This window comes from Periplaneta americana, chromosome 2 (assembly GCF_040183065.1).
Source record: "Periplaneta americana isolate PAMFEO1 chromosome 2, P.americana_PAMFEO1_priV1, whole genome shotgun sequence".
Classification (NCBI taxonomy): domain Eukaryota; kingdom Metazoa; phylum Arthropoda; class Insecta; order Blattodea; family Blattidae; genus Periplaneta; species Periplaneta americana.
The window spans coordinates 186,205,480-186,223,712 of record NC_091118.1 but is presented as its reverse complement, the minus strand read 5'-3'; the positions used below and the strand labels follow the sequence as shown (position 1 = coordinate 186,223,712).

The window sequence follows — 18,233 nt, the reverse complement described above, 5'->3', positions numbered from 1 at the left end:
AAATTTGGTTCACTATAGTTATATGCTTTCAGAAGACATATGAGAAGGGGACAGGCAAAGCTTGTATAGTATGATTGGCATATGACAGAAGTGCGATGTGGCTATGCATTAATCGTATATTTGACATGTAACGAATTCTCTTAGTCTTTCTCTCTCTCCCACTAGCAGTCTGGCAACAGTGCTGTAATGTTGGACGAGTATTGATTGAACTCATATGTCTTCTAAAAGTGTATAAGATAAAATGCCTTTATTTACATCGATATAAGAATTGTTGGGTTATGATCGTGGCCTCCTCTGTTTCACAATGCATAGTACTGTCATCTGAACCTTCAAAGCAAAGTGAAAACAAAATGGAGAGTTCAATAAAAACGTTCTAACATAGATTTCTTAATATATAATTACAAATAAGAGTGCATTAAAAGCTGAAAATATGGAACAGGAGAAGGTTTATGACAGGCATGTCAAAAATCAGACACTGAAAGTGCAGTGTATGTGTGCAGAACGCCGGTCTGTGCAGATTGCGTCATTCACATGTTGCTCTTACCAGTTCTTATTGGGAGGGATGTACAAGAATCTATTCTGCGCTTCTAGTGTTCAATTAAATTGACATTTGGACATTATAAACATATTTAGCAGAAGGAAAAAACACAATTATTGTCAGTGTCTATATTTGACAATAATTGTAACACAAGAAACAATAGACTTACTCAGTTACAATTCACAATGCAGTCGTTTGTAAAGAATCACTTATTTACATAATTTGTATACAGTATTTGAAGAAAATATAAATATTGCAGTAATTTCGAAACAACAAAAAACGAACACAATATTTCATTTTACGTAGTAGGTACTGATTATTTCAAAGTAATACTCTTTCATTGTTCCTCAAGCATTATTGGGACCATTGGTGCACAAATGCTTAGAAAGAAAATATTTTACTCCCAATTACATGCAATAGGACATTGTGAGGCTTTTACACTGGAATCATTTCCTTGCTGTATATTAATATAAATTCACATTATTATTAATAAATTGGATAAATTAAGCTTGAATTTAAATTTACGTATAGTTTATTTGGAAAACGTTAAGAGCAAGTATTAGCAAGTTGGGAGCGTTACTGAATTGAGTTAAAAGAGTACTTCACAAGCTGTAAAGCGAGGACATTTTCTTTATGTCAGGTTTAAAGATTTATTAACGTAAGTGTATTAAGATAATATAGTAACGTGAGGTGGAAAATTCGCCCTTATGTATTATTTTTCCAGAAAATTTTTCCGCCTTACAAATAGTTGCTTTCTTCCTTCCCTTAAAACCTCAAGAGCCTCACATGTATTCCTCACTCAATATTCTCATCACTTATCAGCTTATCAAATAAAAGTTGTAAGTCGTCGGCTGTGATGGTACAGACTCCAAAACAACATCATTGTCATGTTTGTCTTGCCGTGAGAGTACTAATTAAGAAATAAGAGCAGGCAAATATCATATTTTGAGAACTTTACTAATATCATTTAAATTCTGATATCACTATTAGGTCCACATGATTTGATGAAAGCTTTACATTTTAAAATAATTACTGTTGGCTGAGGAAAACATCATAACAGTTACGCGTTATATGATTCGTGATTTCTCTTCTTCGTTATATCTGTGGACTCCTCGCTTTATTTTCCATAACGCATTCACAATCACAGCTCAATGAGCACCCGTACTGATCTGTGTTTCTGAAACAAAAGCTAATCTGCTACTATAGGTACTGCACAGCCGTGTCGCGTTCCCCTCCAAGCCGATTCGCTCCCTCCAGGTAGGGGAATAGGAACTGCACATTGCACAGAGACCAGTGCACAATGTGCGCGAGTGCACAATGTGCAGGGTTTTGACATGCCTGGTTTATGAGAACTGTTGTTTTGGAAGATTACTACAAACAAATTGTCATTTACAAACACATGCAAGAAAAACTGGTCTTCATAATTTCAACGATGTTATAGCCCAAAGATATGGAAGTTATCTTATTAAGATGTGTACTTTCAGAGTTAATGACAAAACAACTATTTGTATGCATTATGAAAAACTGTTATTTTCCAAATGTTCTGATCCCTTCAAAACCCATAAGAAACATGTTTTAGAAAGGATTAAGAGAAATATCCATTGATATTGAAAAGTTATTCAATAAGGATGGCAGTACATACTTAAACCAGGTGAGAAATTATGCACATCTTGCACAAACAAGATTAATGAACATATACAAACAAAATCATTAGCACAGGTACCTGAGGATGGTAGTGATGATACTCCAAGTGAATCTGATAATGGTCCCACAGATGAAGCTGGAAATGTTGTACATAACAAATCAATGAATCAATTACCGGTACCACGTTGGAATTTTCCGCTATCAAACTGCACAGAGTTGGTAAAAAAGGGAAGGAGAAGAGCCTATAGAAAATGAAAGTTATTCCAAGTAAAGGATGTTGTAACCTCAAAATTAGCCGAGGTTCTTGATGTTCTGAAAGTCTGAATAATAACAGTAAACAAGCTTCTGCAGGCTGTGAAGATGTAACTATTTTAATAGAAGAAATAAAGCACAAAATTTCATCTTCAACAAAACAAGAAATATTAAAGTTATTGACTTTGGCACTCAGAAAACAACTGAAGAAACTGCCACAGAATTTTCTATTTCTGAATACATGGTAAACAAAGCCCGAATATTGAAAGAATAAAATGGAATTGTTACTGAGCCTGCAAAAATATCTGGGTAGACACCTTCCTGAACAGACTGTGAATGAAGCTACCTCAATTTGTTAAAATAATGGATTTTATAGAATGTATCCTTGTAAAAAAGAAAAAAAAAAAATCAGTAAAAATCCTCAATTGAGAAATAATAATAATAATAAAAAAACCGAATACTGTATATTTTTACTTGTAAATCTCAATCATTTATACGAGGCGCATCCAGAAAGTAAGTTTCCCTATTTAAAAAAAAAAAAGAACACACACTTTCAGGAAAACATTTATTGGCAACAGGTACAGCAATGTTTCAGCTATTTTTCAACATAGCCACCATCAGAATTGAGACACTTGTCGTATCATGGGATCAACTTTTGTATCCCTCTGTCATAGAACTCTGCCGCCTGTGAATGGAACCAGCGTGTGACAGACGTCTTCAGCTCTTCGTCGTTGCCAAAATGCTCACCGGAGGACAGGAATTTCTTGAGGTGCAAGAAAATGTGAAAATCGCTGGAAGCAAGATCAGGACTGTAGGGTGGATGATCAAACAACTCCCAGCAAAATTCCATCAAAACAGCTGCTGTGCGCCGAGCCATATGTGGACGAGCATTGTCATGGAGAAGCACAACACCTGCAGTAAGCATTCCATGCCACTTGTTTTGAATGGCACGTCGCAATTTTCGCAGTGTTTCACAGAGAATCCTTTATAACATGAATTACCATACCAGCACATATAAATAATAATGCTTTAAACAATGTATGAGTTAACAAGTGAAAAAAACGTTCACTGTTTCACCTCTTGGAAGGAAGTCAATGAGCAGAATGCCCTTCCTGTCCCAGAACACCGTGCACATCACTTTCCGTACCGACAGCGTCTGTTTGAATTTTGTCCTGACCGGAGATCCACTATGCCGCCAATGCATTGACTGCTGCTTGGTTTCCGAGGTGAAGTGCGAAATCCAAGTCTCATCGCCCATGACGATCCTGTCGAGGAACTCGTCGCCGTCATTGTGATACCGTTGCAGAAATGTCAGTGCTGCTCCTAAAAGTTGCATTTTGTGTTCCGGTGTCAGGTTTTTCGGCACCCACCTGGCACACACTTTTTTGAACAGCAGGTGCTTAGTGACAATCTCATGCAACAAGGATCGCGATATCTGCGGAAAATGGCTGCTCAGCTCCGTAATCGTGAAGCGATGGTTCTCCATGATGCACTGCCGCACCAGCTCAACACGATCATCATTGATGAGGGAGGGTCGCCCACTGCGCTCTTCATCATGGACACTTTGACGACCTTCGGAAAACTGCCTACACTAGCGACGCACCATCTGCTTACTCATGATGTTCGGCCCATAGACCTGACAGAGCTGCTGATGAATTTCAATTGGCGCAATGCTTTGTGCATTAAATAACTTTATCACCGACCGAACCTTGCAGGCGGCAGGAGAAGGAATAAGAGCTCTCATTTCGGACCACTGCTGCCACGCTACTGCCACCAGGCGGGACCTGTCCGGCTGGCATATGATTGATACGTCATAGATCTGTTATGCATGCACAATTGACACGGCTAATTACATTTACTTTCAAGGGGAAAAAATCGGGAAACTTACTTTTTGGATGCGCCTCATACTTTGAATTAAAAACACACCATTCACCTTTAAAAACTGGATTTTCCTAATATTATCTGCACCAAAAATAGTATGCAACAGCAGAATCCAGAGGCATACATTTATTTGCGTCTGCAAGTCTTGTCAAAATTTGAAACAGGTGGCTTTGGCTTTATCAAAAGAAGAATGAGTACAAACAACAGAAAATACTCTAAGTTCCATATAAGTTATTCTTGAAATTGTAAGCTCCACAGGTGCTCAGACTGTTGTGATCAAAAACACCTCGACAGCAAGATTAAAAACTCTATCAAGAAAATTATTTCGATATGGAAGACAACAGAGTGGATCCATGATGATCATGCGAGGAGAATTCAATGAAAAAGTCTATAGAACCATTGATCAATTAAGAGTACATCACTACATAGCTAAGTCTCTATACTCACATCTCAAGACACTAAAGAATTGGCTGAAGAAGCTGAAGCAATTACATTACTGGACTTTGCAGAAAACTATTCCTTTGTATGCCAAGAGTCAAGATTCCACAGAAAAACAGTTCAGGCTACAATGCATCCTTCTGTTGTGTATTTTAACAAATTATGTTTTAATGAAGTCAGAACATATCCTTTAATAAAGTTTATGCTCGACCATGCCGAAATGTAGTAATTATACACCTGGTAGCAGTCCTTTAATGCATGTCATTAAAGTACACCTATTCATTAAAGTTCAGGTTTTCGATTATTCTCGGATATGCAATCGAAAGACAACGAGGGAAACGTCACGGAGGCTGGAAATCCAATACTGTCGCAGAAGGTTATGTTCTGTTACTATAATAATTAGCGTTAATTGTAAATAATATTCAAATAAATTCAATTTGTCATCTCGTTTTTCAATTCTAAATCAATTTCCAGGTTATATCAAGCCTAATCTTCATGTTATTCTCTAGATTATATCAAGGTCAATGACATTCGTGTTTCGGAAAAAAATAAATACTTTCGCGTCTGCGCAAATCTCGCAATTCAGGTCAGTTCACTCCTCACTTACATAACCATAACATGAATACTTCTGAATAATTTCAAGTTAGAAATATGGTCGAGCATAAATAGTCGTATGAAACGTCGCTTGCACTCGTTTCATAAACAAACATACTCGCGTCTTAATAACTACCATTATAGGCTCGTTGCATAATGTACTATTCTGTTCAATGACATTCTTGATCATGTAGCTGTCACAGTTCACAGTTTCTTGAAATTCTTTTAGAACATTTGGTAATTATAATTCCCAAATTAAAAAAAAAAAAAACTGCACTGTTCAGTGATGGCATATAAACCCATTGATATTGGAGGCACAGTAAAAAGATATGCAACTCGTGCTAGCCTATAAGCAGCAGTAATCAACTGCATTTAATATACCAGAATGTTTGTATAAAAGAGTTAAGGATGAAGAGATCCTGACTCGTGCCAAAACTTACAGAAAAAGCAGCAACATGACAAAACTGTTACCTGCAATAGAAATTAGCACAAATTTGTTTCAATAATTATGGCAGAACTAAAGATGTTTTCACTCAGATGAAGAGGGAAGTGTAGTACGGGTGACCAATAAAACTTCATTAAACAGTTATCATTTAAGATTTTGGAAATATGCTGTAGCAATATACAAGTATGACAATCATTAGTAAATCATCGGCAATATATCATGTGAAGAGATAGACACTGTTGCGAAGTTCATGAACATAATATCGTCCCACTCATTGAGTTAATGTTGGCGTACATTTTGAGTTCTGATTATCGCTTGCCACCATGCCCACAGTAATGTATAAGTTAACTGATTGATTATTATTGTTTGGGACTGCAAGACTCATCATGCAGTAAGTTCGGTGTTGCAATATCTATACAGTATTCTACTGCTGTTTCATCTAGAGATAACATACTGTCATCCTACGTAAATGGAAAGAACCCATGTTAGGCTATATAATTCAGCATATTACAAGTAAAATGAATGAAAGTGTTAGTGCGTTCATCATACAAGTAAATTATATTTATATTTGTGTTGTATTAATACATTACATTTTAACTAATGTAAGTACTATTGCATATTAAAATAATTTATAAAGCATAATATGCAGTATATAATAATATACAGGATATCTAAAATATTCCTCCTAATTATATCGAAAATGACTTGTTTGCAACACAGGTAATAACCTAACATTGATGACTTTTTAACCAGTGCGGATTAAGGTCATTTCAATGTCAACTTGATATATTTTTTATTGGAAACATAAAATTTTCATTATATTACATGAATGCATGCATATTTTGGGATTTTATAATGCATGAAATTCTCGTCTCTACTAATGACACAGATAAATATATCATAAAATATCATAGATTTGACATGACTTATTTAGTTATATTGATAAAAATCACTGCAGACTACCAGACTGGTCTGGTTATGGATATCTTGGCTACCACTGTGTTAAACTGTGAAAGACATAATATAAACCACTACCAATTTTTTTTTTCCATTCATTTGTTCAGAGTTAACTTATTTTTGTATAGTAAAGTATATTACTTGATAACTATTATGCCATATTTATATCATAAAAGCAGTGCCACATGTCTTAATTTTTTATGTGATCAACCAAAAGAACGTAAGTGCGCAAATTTTGTTTTCATAAATATTTTTGATAAATGAAAAGTTAATATTATATTGATGATTTTATAAGGCAAATAATACTTATGAGCCAAATCTGATCCATTATGAGCACCATAACATAAAAATATGATGCTTACATAAAAATGGTTACACTTTTTGCTACATCACTCTCTTATATTGAACAGCAAGAGAGTTTTACTTCCAAGAACTTGGCAATGGTTAACAATAACATAATCCATTACATATAAGAAAATAATAAAATCATGGAAAATTATAAATTCAAAATAATAAACTTCCACTTGGCACATCTATAATATTCATAATATTAAACTAATATTTTGCCATTTTCGTAACTGGATTTCGCTACTCATTGTAACTCCCCAAATTCATCATAATGTTGGGTGAACACTAGTCCTGTACACTGACCGAAATTTCATGAGAAAATTTCTTCTCTCAAGAAGACTCGAACCAGCACTCATTTTGTATCATTAGTCTATGGCATGACACTTTAGATCACGTGATTAGTTATGATGCAGGATATGGTACTACAACAGTCTTCCAAAAATTATTTCATCTCTATTTTGATAATGAATAAGCATTAAAAATTAACATTAATCTTCCACTCTTTATTTAATTACGGTACTATAGAAAATTTCTGTCACAGTCTTCAATAGCTTTACACCGAGAATATACTGATATCAAATTAGTGTTGCTGGCGGTTGTACTGTTGATGTGTGAGATATTTTCCTCAGCAAATTGAAATGAGTATTCTGCTGAAAAAAATTATTTTTTCTAAAGTACATCAGTTATTCACATATTTCAAAAAGGCATTTGACTCCATTAAGAGAGAAGTTTTATATAATATTCTTATTGAATTTGGTATTCCCAAGAAACAGTAGAATCTCTATTATCTGGCACCAAAGGGATCAGGCTAGTTCTGGATATGAGATTTTGCCGGATAATTGAATAAATACCAGTATATATATATACACGAGGGGGATCCAGGAAATAACGACCGTTCGCGCATACCCGCCGCGCAGCTGACTCCCCTTCCTTGTTTGAAGGCCAACTGGCTTCCTTAACATGTGTTCTCATAATGTTGTGAGTACTGGTTGCAACAAGTCGCCATTGTGCATTTTGTGTTACTTCAAAATGAACGACGTGATTGATAATCCTGCCGACTGTGAGGTGAGGAGTGTGATTCGATTTTTGAATGCCCGACATTTGAAACCTGCAGAAATTTACCGGCAATTGAAAGAAGTGTATGGTGATACTGTAATGAATGAAAGAAATGTGAGAAAATGGTGCGAAATGTTCAACAATGGGCGAACAAATGTCCAAGGTGTTCTTTTGCTGGATTTCATGCCAAAAGGCACTACGATCAATGCAAATCGTTATTGTGAGACTTTACGAAAACTACGGCGAGCCATCCAAAAAAAGAGGCGAGGAATGCTTTCGAGAGGAGTTGTGCTTCTTCACGACAACGCCTGCCCGCACACTGCTGCTTCAACTCGAGAATTGCTGGATCAATTCGGTTGGGAAATCTTTGATCATCCGCCCTGTAATCCAGACCTTGCTCCTAGCGATTTTCACCTTTTCACTAAGCTGAAAGACTTTCTGGGTGGTACGCATTTTGGAAGTGATGAAGAGTTGAAGAAGACAGTGAACACCTGGCTTAATGAACTGGCGGCAGAGTAGTATAACACGGGAATTCTAAAGCTAGTGAACAGATACGACAAATGTTAAAATGTAGGTGGTGATTATGTAGAGAAGTAAAGGAAGCTTCAGTTATGTAACAGACTTTGTTTTTTTCAAATAAATATTTTTTTTTTTAATTATTACAACAAAACGGTCATTTCCTGGATCCCCCTATATATATATATATATATATATATATATATACAGTTCGTATTTCATGATGCCAAATGTTGAAACTGCAGCCATGTGAAGCTTATTTCTCTATTACTTGCTCATAACTGGATAAACATAAAAACTATGTGAATTTCCCTTATTAAAACACATTACAAATAATACACTCATTCCAGGTACGAATATTCACTGAAAATTAAAGTTTGTGCGATCTTCCTAATATGGCAGCTGCCACCGCCACCACAACCATACAAATACAACATTACATCATCTCGAGGCATGCCCCAAAACTAGCATCAAAATTAAAGTATAGAGATAAACTGATGGAAATCCGAAAAAGAAATGCTAAGGCTTGAATTATTATAACCACCTGAAAGTCACCAATTTCTTATCAAGATACAGATTATAAAATATATCGTCGGTTTCTTGGTAAAAGTGACCAAGTCCAAAATTGAAAATTGTTGGGAAAAGGCATTTAAAGGTTTAATGATCCATCCAAAGATAACTGTTCTTCTTTAGATGTTAGTAACAAGTTATTTTGAAGGTAAATGTGCTATATTATTAGTTTTTAATATATAATTATGTCTTAAATTTTCATGAAGGTTGGATGCCTTGGAATGTGACTTGGTCACTTTTACCATGAAACCGACGATATCTGGACAATGTTAATATATAACACTCGAGACTTACCACTAGGTGGATGATTAGTGGAAACGGGCTCCCATGTAAAGTTCCTGTTGCACATGTCACCCTCGCAGCAGCAAAACATCAGTGCCTTCATTGGTTCTTCCCGTTTCTCTACACATTTTGGCTGGTCGTAGCAGTCGATGTTATTCAAGAAACAACCCTATGAATATAAAATGAATATATGAAACTAATCAATTACTGTTTTAACTAATAATACTGCTTCATACTGCAGCAAAATACAAATGTTACTGACATAATAGAGGATATATAATAAGTTGTTATGTACAAGTTATCATCAAATAAATACATGACTACCATTTAATTCACTCGTACAGAAAGTTTATTGTGTGCACCCTACTACTGTTTCAAACTGTTCCATCAAGTATAAGTATAAGCTTATTCAAAAGTAAGTTCCCATTTTGAAACAGCTGTACCTTCTGTACATATCAGCAGTTTGGTTTCATATAGGTACCATTACTGTTTAGAAGGTTTGGGTTTTATTTGAGGGGCCCACAACCAGAGTGGACCAAGTCCACCAGTGGTCAGTTTGTGGATTAATACAATTTCGGATGAAGAAAACTTAGATTTATTCATTGCCATAACAAACCAAGTCCATTACTCATTTGTTACTCCACAGAGGGCAGCATTTCCTATGGAAGGTGAAGGTTGCTAAGCATGAGCCAGGAACTTTAAGACTCAACTTCTCAAAATTATTCCAAAAGGACTTGGTCCACTCTGGTTGTGAACCCCTCATTTATCGATGCATGTTTTGTTGCTATGGTAACTGTATCACGCTTGTATAAACAATTATTGTTGTTCAGAATATAGACGGCAGCTGTAGAAGAGTAATTTTAATCATTTTTATAATGGTTTTACCTCTACGAGTTCGAAATGGCCTCTTCATTGCTATTACGAATTCAATAAACAATATGCATATGCATTGAGAAGATATAGAACGTTATATGAATTGAGAAATGAACCCTGCTCTGTAAAACCATTTCATAAGCTGATGAACAAATTTAACGAAACTGGTTCAGTTGCCGATACAAAAATGATCGGGTAGATCAAAATTAGTAAAAAACAAGGTGAGTGCAGCTCTAGTTTCACGAGAAGTCCAGGAAGTTAGTAAAAACACTATTGCACAACACATTTGGTGATCATGTAATGAGTAGGCATTTTCCGAAGTTGGCCTTCTAGGTCACCAGACATAAATCCAGCTGACTACTGGTTATGGGGTTATCTAAAAGAAAAGGTATTTCTTAGTACACCTACTACATGTGAGGAACTGAAACAGGAATACCGGATGTCATTGAAAACATCCCTAGGAATGTGTTTACTAATGCTGTTTAGCATAGAAGAAAGACTATTTCTTATTGAACAACACAGTGGCGGTCACATTTAATTTTTTCGTGCTTTAATAAAATCCCATTTCTTTATGAACAAATTGGTGTTTTTATTTTTGTGCAATCTAAAAATTTGACAGAATTATTACCATTTCAAAATTGGAACTTACTTTTGAATAACCCTATATATTTTGGGTATGCAGGTCATGACACATGGTTTCTGCAACTCTTCATCTGTTTTGAAATGATGGCCTCTCAGGCCTTCCTTGACAAAACCAAAGAGATGGAACTCTAACAGTGCTAAATCTGGTATGTAAGAGAGGTGAGAAAGTATTTCCCAGCTGGAAACACAGAATTACTGCACTGAAACTCCATAATATGTACTTCGGTACATCATAGTAATATGATAAAGTGTAAGTAATCACTTTATGATTCAAAACGGCACATGTTCCATCGGATCCCAGCCAATCTGACATTGGAACTTGAATCCGGTGTGGCTTAGTGGATAAAGCTCCAGCACGTAAAGCTGGAAGCTCGGGTTCGAGTCCTGGTGCCTGAGAGAATTTTTCTCTATTCTACCGATTCTTCACCATATGTTATAAGCAAGATAGCTCAGACAGTAATGTTTGAGACGCGCATTCGGGAGGTCCTGGGTTTGAAATTCCTAACAAATGTTTTTTTTAAATCAATTAACTCAGTTTTTTGTTGCATGTTTGGTTTCCTGATTTTCCTCAAGCATTTTTTTATGTGTACTTGATTATCTATTTACATATATGAAGAACATTTCTCATCATGATAAGGTGCATTTTCATTATTTTCATTTGCCATAGTGAACCAAATCCGACATTTAATAAACAAAGTACGTGTCGTTTGGAGAGAAATAGTGCTCCAACATCTAAAAACACACAAATACAATAAGAATAACATATAGATTATCAACCAATCAATAAATTAAACTTTTCTGTCATTGCTATTCTTATATTTCAAAATAAACTTTAAAAATTGAATTCTGAAAAATGTTAAAAACGTAACTGGTTCACTCTGGTATCAGACCCTCCATATATAGGTCGAACTAACAGAACTTTTACCACAAGATACAAAGAATATAGGCAAATTTCGAATAACAATAGTTTTCAAACAGCATTTAGCGAACATATTTACAATAATAAACATTTTTTCACCAACATAGATTCAGACATGACTATATTGTATGTACATTGCATGGAATCCATGGAAATTTATAAAGATAAATTAAAAAAGAAAAACAACTTAAATGATAAAACCCCAATTGACAGTAACATTCTCATTGATCTTTATATTACTTTTCAACTTGATCAACGTACTTCCAATACACACAACCAATATCAATTTCATATGTCTCAGTCAGTCACCAACTCACGCTGGCTACAGACGTCAGCGAGCACCAGCTGATTTCATCGTAAGTATTCATTCTATATGATGACCATTTTCAATCTTCAAAGACATAATCTGTTTCACTTGAAGATTGTTATAACATCGTAATATTTGAGTAACAGATCATTTTTAAGAAATTCACTCTCCTTTGCAGATGATTACTGAGGACTAGACAGCAATGGTCCAGAACATCTCTAGTCATAACATGATATTTAATAATAAGTAATCTTCATCTTACGATGTTTGGATGACATATATACGTCCGTTGATGTGACATATTAATGAATTAAATATTATTATAGTCACAATCATGCCATCGTCAACAGACGTATATACGTCATCCAAACATCGTAAGATGAAGATTACATTTGTAAAGTTTCTTTCCACCCATAAGCAGTGCTGACTAAGATCAGACACTATGGACAGTACTCTATAACAGAATCGCCAGTATGAAAGGATAATTCCGAGCCTTTGGCGTGAGACGAACTCGATAGCTCAGTGGTAGAGCGCCTGACCGGAGAACAGGCAGTCGCAGGTTCGATTGCCGCTCGAGGTTGTGAAATTTTTCTTTCATACCATGGCATGATTGTGATTATAATAGTATTTAATTCATTAATAATAAGTGTTTGAATACTGTTGTAATTATTTTATACACATATTTTAAATTATTTAAGAGAAAACACTGTTGAAACAAGACTAGACTGAAACATGTCTATCGTAATATTACTCTTTGCTTGGAATGTCTCTTTTGTGTAACGTGAGTTACAACTACTACATCATCAATAAAGCGAAAATAATTAATTATATTCCACTTTACTGATTAATGATATGAAGCATGTTACTAAATACAATAAATAAGGCAAAAAAAGTTCGTAAAAAGCTATATTTTTTGTTTTAGTATATCCAGTAAATTTACAAATGTGTCTTTCTGTAACGCGAGTTACTGTGGAATGATATTATAGCACATTGTCAAAATGAAAAAATACTGTCGGCCATCTTTTCAATTACTATTGCAGGACAAGACTGTTAGTTTCAATAGTACACCAACAGATGTCGTTATATGATCTATTCAGAGCAGCAGCATGTCTCTCACCATTTCAACAAATTCAACAGACGATTTTGACTTTCAGTAAAACCTTATTTCTGTACTTTTCTCTCGGTCTCTGAGGAAATAAACAGCAATGGACTATAGAAATCTCCTCTATACAGTCTTAAAATTTTGCAGTTTGAATAATTTCAAGGGAAAAATCGTTACAGGGCCGGGTATCGATCCCGGGACCTCTGGTTGAACGTACCAGCGCTCTGCCAACTGAGCTAACCGGGAACTCCGACACCGTCTCAACCTTTCCCTTTATATCCACACAACTTGCGTGGGCTGGCGAAACACCAGAGACCCACCTCGAGTGCACACAATCTCTGTGTGACTTGGAATTGTGGTTTTCTGTTAACGTACACAGTGACGTATATATTATGCAAATCTAGTCTTTCAGATAAAGCTCCCTGTGAAGCAGATTTGAATAATAAAATCTGCTTTACAGGGAGCTTTACCTGAAAGACTAGATTTGCATAATTTTGCAGTTTGATTATAGCTTAAAAAAATAGGCCTAATAATAAAACAAAAACAGGCCAATCTTCATAAACACCACACATCAGCAATAGTGATTCCAGTAAAATTTAAAATTAACTCACCTTCAACTTGATGTATGGTTTTCCAATACTATCATTCTGCCAAAGAACGAAGCAGTGATTCCGCTTCTCAGGTTCTGGCTGGTCACATTCTTGAGTCTCAAAACAACCTTGTTTGGATTCCTGGCATAATGTCTCATTGTAATACTCGCAACGTGCAGTGGTTGCAACGTTGCTGCTCGATGCCCCTGTAATTAAATACATGATCATTCGTCATATCTTTCTGCAATGGGATATTACATAGGCCTACATAGGTTACACTATTACAATGATGTATTCAAAGTTGTTAGAGAGACAGATGTGAGATGTTGAACAAGTTTCCTGAGTCTGGTAAATCAAGGCAAATTTACACATTTGCGAATTTTATTACAAGAGTTAGCCCAATTCTTCCTTCACAGATGCTATCATTGGTCTCATTTAAACGACTCTGCATGCATCTTAAGGGAAGACTCCACTGAAAATCATGAAAATTTTTCCAAATTTTTTTAGCTATTTCACTTATTCAGAATTTATATTTTCATACCCCAAATGGATTCAGCTCAATTCTGATTACAAATACTCGTATGTTAACACTTTTTAAATTAAGGCTGGAAGGGGGCGTGGAATTTAAAGAGCTGTCAAAACTGTTTTTCATCGAGAATTCTTTTTTAAAATTTCTGATTACAAATCTAGTAACATTTTGTCGGCTCCCTGAAGTTACTAGATGAATGTAGTGGAGGAGAATATTAATTTACATAAATATTCATTTTATTTTCAAATCTACTTTTCTGTGTTCATTTTTGTTGATTCAATACCAACTTTCTTATGCCAAATATTAATCAATCTGGATGAAATTTTTACTGCAAGGATTTTTGAGGTAGCTGCATGTTTCTATGCATTTATTTTGTGAAAGATGCTGCTAGTCTATTTTATTAATATTTTTCTTAAGAAAAATATTAATAAAATAAACTAACAGCATTTCTCACAAAATAAATGCATAGAAACATGCAGCTACCTCATACATACTTGCAGTAAAAATTTCATCCAGATTGATTAATATTTGGCATAAGAAAGTTTGTGTTGAATCAACAAAAATGAACACAGAAAAATAGATTTGAAAATAAAATGAATATTTATATAAATTAATATTCTCCTCTGCTACATTCCTCTAGTAACTTCAGAGATCTAACAAAAAGTTACTAGATTTGTAATCAGAAATTTTAAAAAAGAATTCTTCGATGAAAAACAATTTTGACAGCTCTTTAAATTCCACGCCCCCTTCCAGCCTTAATTTAAAAAGTGTTAACATACGAGTATTTGTAATCAGAATTGAGCTGAATCCATTTGGGGTATGAAAATATAAATTCTGAATGAGTGAAATAGCTAAAAAAATTTGGAAAAATTTTCATGATTTTCAGTGGAGTCTTCCCTTAAATGAAGCAAAGCAGGTCTTCTTAATTAGGCCTACTAAAGTTGACACCCAAGAGTTTGCCTCTTAAAGATTTATGTCTTCTTTCACAAACAAAATATTTAATTGTAAAGAGCTTCTTTTGTTTTCATAATTGTCAGCAATTTTTTACATTTGTCAAATCAATGGTCAAATTTCGATATGGGATATCAGGTCATCAAATGAGATAGCAGTAACTATTATCCCAGATCACATATAAGAGATTAATCAGCCTTATGGGCTTTGAAGGCAACAACTTTGATCAATTTCATTATGCTGCCATCTAGTGACTGCAAAAGAAGTCACGTTATAATTCTCATTTGAATTGCTTGGAGCAAATGTTCTTCCGTCTATCGGTCTTTATCAATCAACAGTGGCAACTGGTGGTTGTTCTCTTCCAAATGTTACCGTTTTCTACATGGGGATGGCCAATCTGTTATATATGTAATCAGGGCTATTATCAAAGAATTGAAGTATTATGTAAAAATTGTAAAATAATTGTAAAAATTTGTAAAAATTGCAATTGTAATATTGTAAAATTTTGACTTGTTCCACATCTTAAAGCTTCATTGCTCATGTAAGATCTATGGAATATAATAAATGAAATGAAATAATAAAAAAAAATGAAATATAGTTGGCAAGTTTTATTATACTGAATGGAAGTAAATTATGTTTATTTTTAATCTTTTACAAATTCCATATATCTTTCTATTAAAATGGCAGATTATTTTAATGATGAGATAGTATATCTGAAGTGTCCAGAAAACATGACTTGAATATTCTTTACCAGAAAGAAAATGGTGGACATCACCTGTCAAAACGAGTTATATTAAAAACAAACCTGATTATTTTTCATATCAACCCCATTTCTTAATAGTGACACATTGCAGAACTCACAATATCACATAAAATCTTAATTCTAGCATTTTGCTATTTTCAATTTATGAAATTGGGATACTGATATTCCAAAAACAAATTCTGTTATGCAAATAACTTTTAAAACACTCAAAACAAATAGGATAAACAAATGCCAAATAATTACTGTACTTGAATTAATGTCTTAGGCTATATCAACCTTCATAATAATAATTGTCATTTTGAAAAAAAAAAATCAATTCTAAAAATGAAAATACACAGAGGCCTACTAATATTACAAATTTTAGTTAGGCACATTATACTGTCAAGTCATTTTTAGTTGGCTGATTGTTGAGTTCTTATCTTTATGATAAGTACAGGAACCTGTCGAACCAAGAGAAACATACATCATTATTTTTTACTATTATCACATACTCACAAAATTGTGGTCTCATTTCAGATGTCCAAATGCTGAGGAGTATCAATAAAAAAATCACAACTGATGGCAAAATAGTATGTCTTACAAGATTTAAAGTTAGCGAAACTTTTAATGAATGTGGAAAAGAAAAATTAAATTATGAACCAAAATAAATTGAAAATATTTGCTGCAAAATTTGTGGCAAAAATTTGATTGAAATGGCTTCCATATTAAAAATGCCACGTTATGTCAACTTATTTTTGCTTTATGAAGAATTTTTTTTTTTTCAGACTACATTATCCTTCTATCTATACTACTCAAAAGTTCCTAGTTTTAGAGCAACTATGAAATAAATATTTCCCATTTCTTTATCAGACTATATGCTAAGGTAAGATACTAGACTAATTTTTCATTTTATATGTATATTCCTTCACCTATTTATTTTCATTCATGACTTATAACATTTTTTTAAGTTTTTCAGGAGCGAGAATTTAAAAGTTTGAACTTCTGTATAAAATCATAAAAATATCAAGATAATACAAACATGTGAAGTTTTGATATTTCAACCTTTGACTTAGCTATTTAGGCCTATAGCAAAATATATCCACAAAGTTATTTTTTGCTAATACATCTTAGTTAACGTTTTCGCCCCTTATTGTGGGCATCCTCAGACTAATGTAAGGATACATATATACATATATGGTAACAAATTCATATTACATATTGCAAAAAAGAAAAAAAAAAAAAAAAAAAAAAATTAAAACGACCTTCAGATTAAAAACAATAAAAATTGAAAATAATTAACAAGAATTAAGTTACATAGCCTATATAAAATTTATTGAAAATATGCATATTTAATATTAACATACTGAAATTGTCTAAGAGATGGAAGATTTTACTAGCCTATATACCGTACATGCTTTTCTGTCTTCACTATGTTTGTTATGTGTGGATTGTTGAGTATGTACTTTATGCAGTGACTATTTGAATGTAGAACGACCTGTAAGTAATCACTTGTTTATCTTGTTATTTAGTGATATGGAAAAGAATTAAATATGCACACTTTTTACAAATGTACTTACAAAACATCTGCAAAAAATTCTGTGATTACATATTTATGTCATTGGTTTTCTAAATTCAAATATATTAAACTGAACAAGCTCTGTAGCGATGGAACAGAAATGGTCTGTGAACACTGTAATGTCCATTTTCCGTTGTTTATGAAGAGGGTAGGTCTACAGATTTCTTTTTTAAACAAACGAAAAACGCCTAGACTTCCTAGACTTTTGTAATACTTTAGAATGTGTTCTTTGCTTTCCAGGAATTAGAGAACCTGTCCAAAAAATATTTTGGTATGAACAGTGTGTGGTAAAAGGGTAAATCTAGTTTAAGTGTTGAGACAATGAGGTAAAGGTAAAGGTATCCCCGCAACATGCCATGAAGGCACTTGGGGGGCATGGAGGTAGAGACCCATGCTTTCCATGACCTCGGCAGTAGAATGAGGTGGTGTGGTCGGCACCACGCTCTGACCGCCTTTTACCCCCGGGAAAGACCCGGTACTC

General features: G+C 34.2%; 1 protein-coding gene across 2 annotated transcripts in view; it reads right to left on the bottom strand.

Moving 5' to 3' along the window:
* The window catches only part of put (activin A receptor type 2 punt), a 54,938-nt gene that overhangs the window by 28,986 nt on the left and 7,719 nt on the right, over window positions 1–18,233 (bottom strand). Inside the window, exons 2-4 of one of the 2 annotated variants that reach the window (XM_069819133.1) lie at window positions 13,976–14,160; window positions 9,534–9,690; window positions 2,262–2,318 (exon numbers count right to left, since the gene is read on the bottom strand). In XM_069819133.1, the coding sequence (XP_069675234.1) occupies window positions 2,262–2,318; window positions 9,534–9,690; window positions 13,976–14,160 (399 nt within the window). The remainder of the gene's footprint in view (window positions 1–2,261; window positions 2,319–9,533; window positions 9,691–13,975; window positions 14,161–18,233) is intronic. The other variant, XM_069819134.1, reaches the window with a different exon arrangement.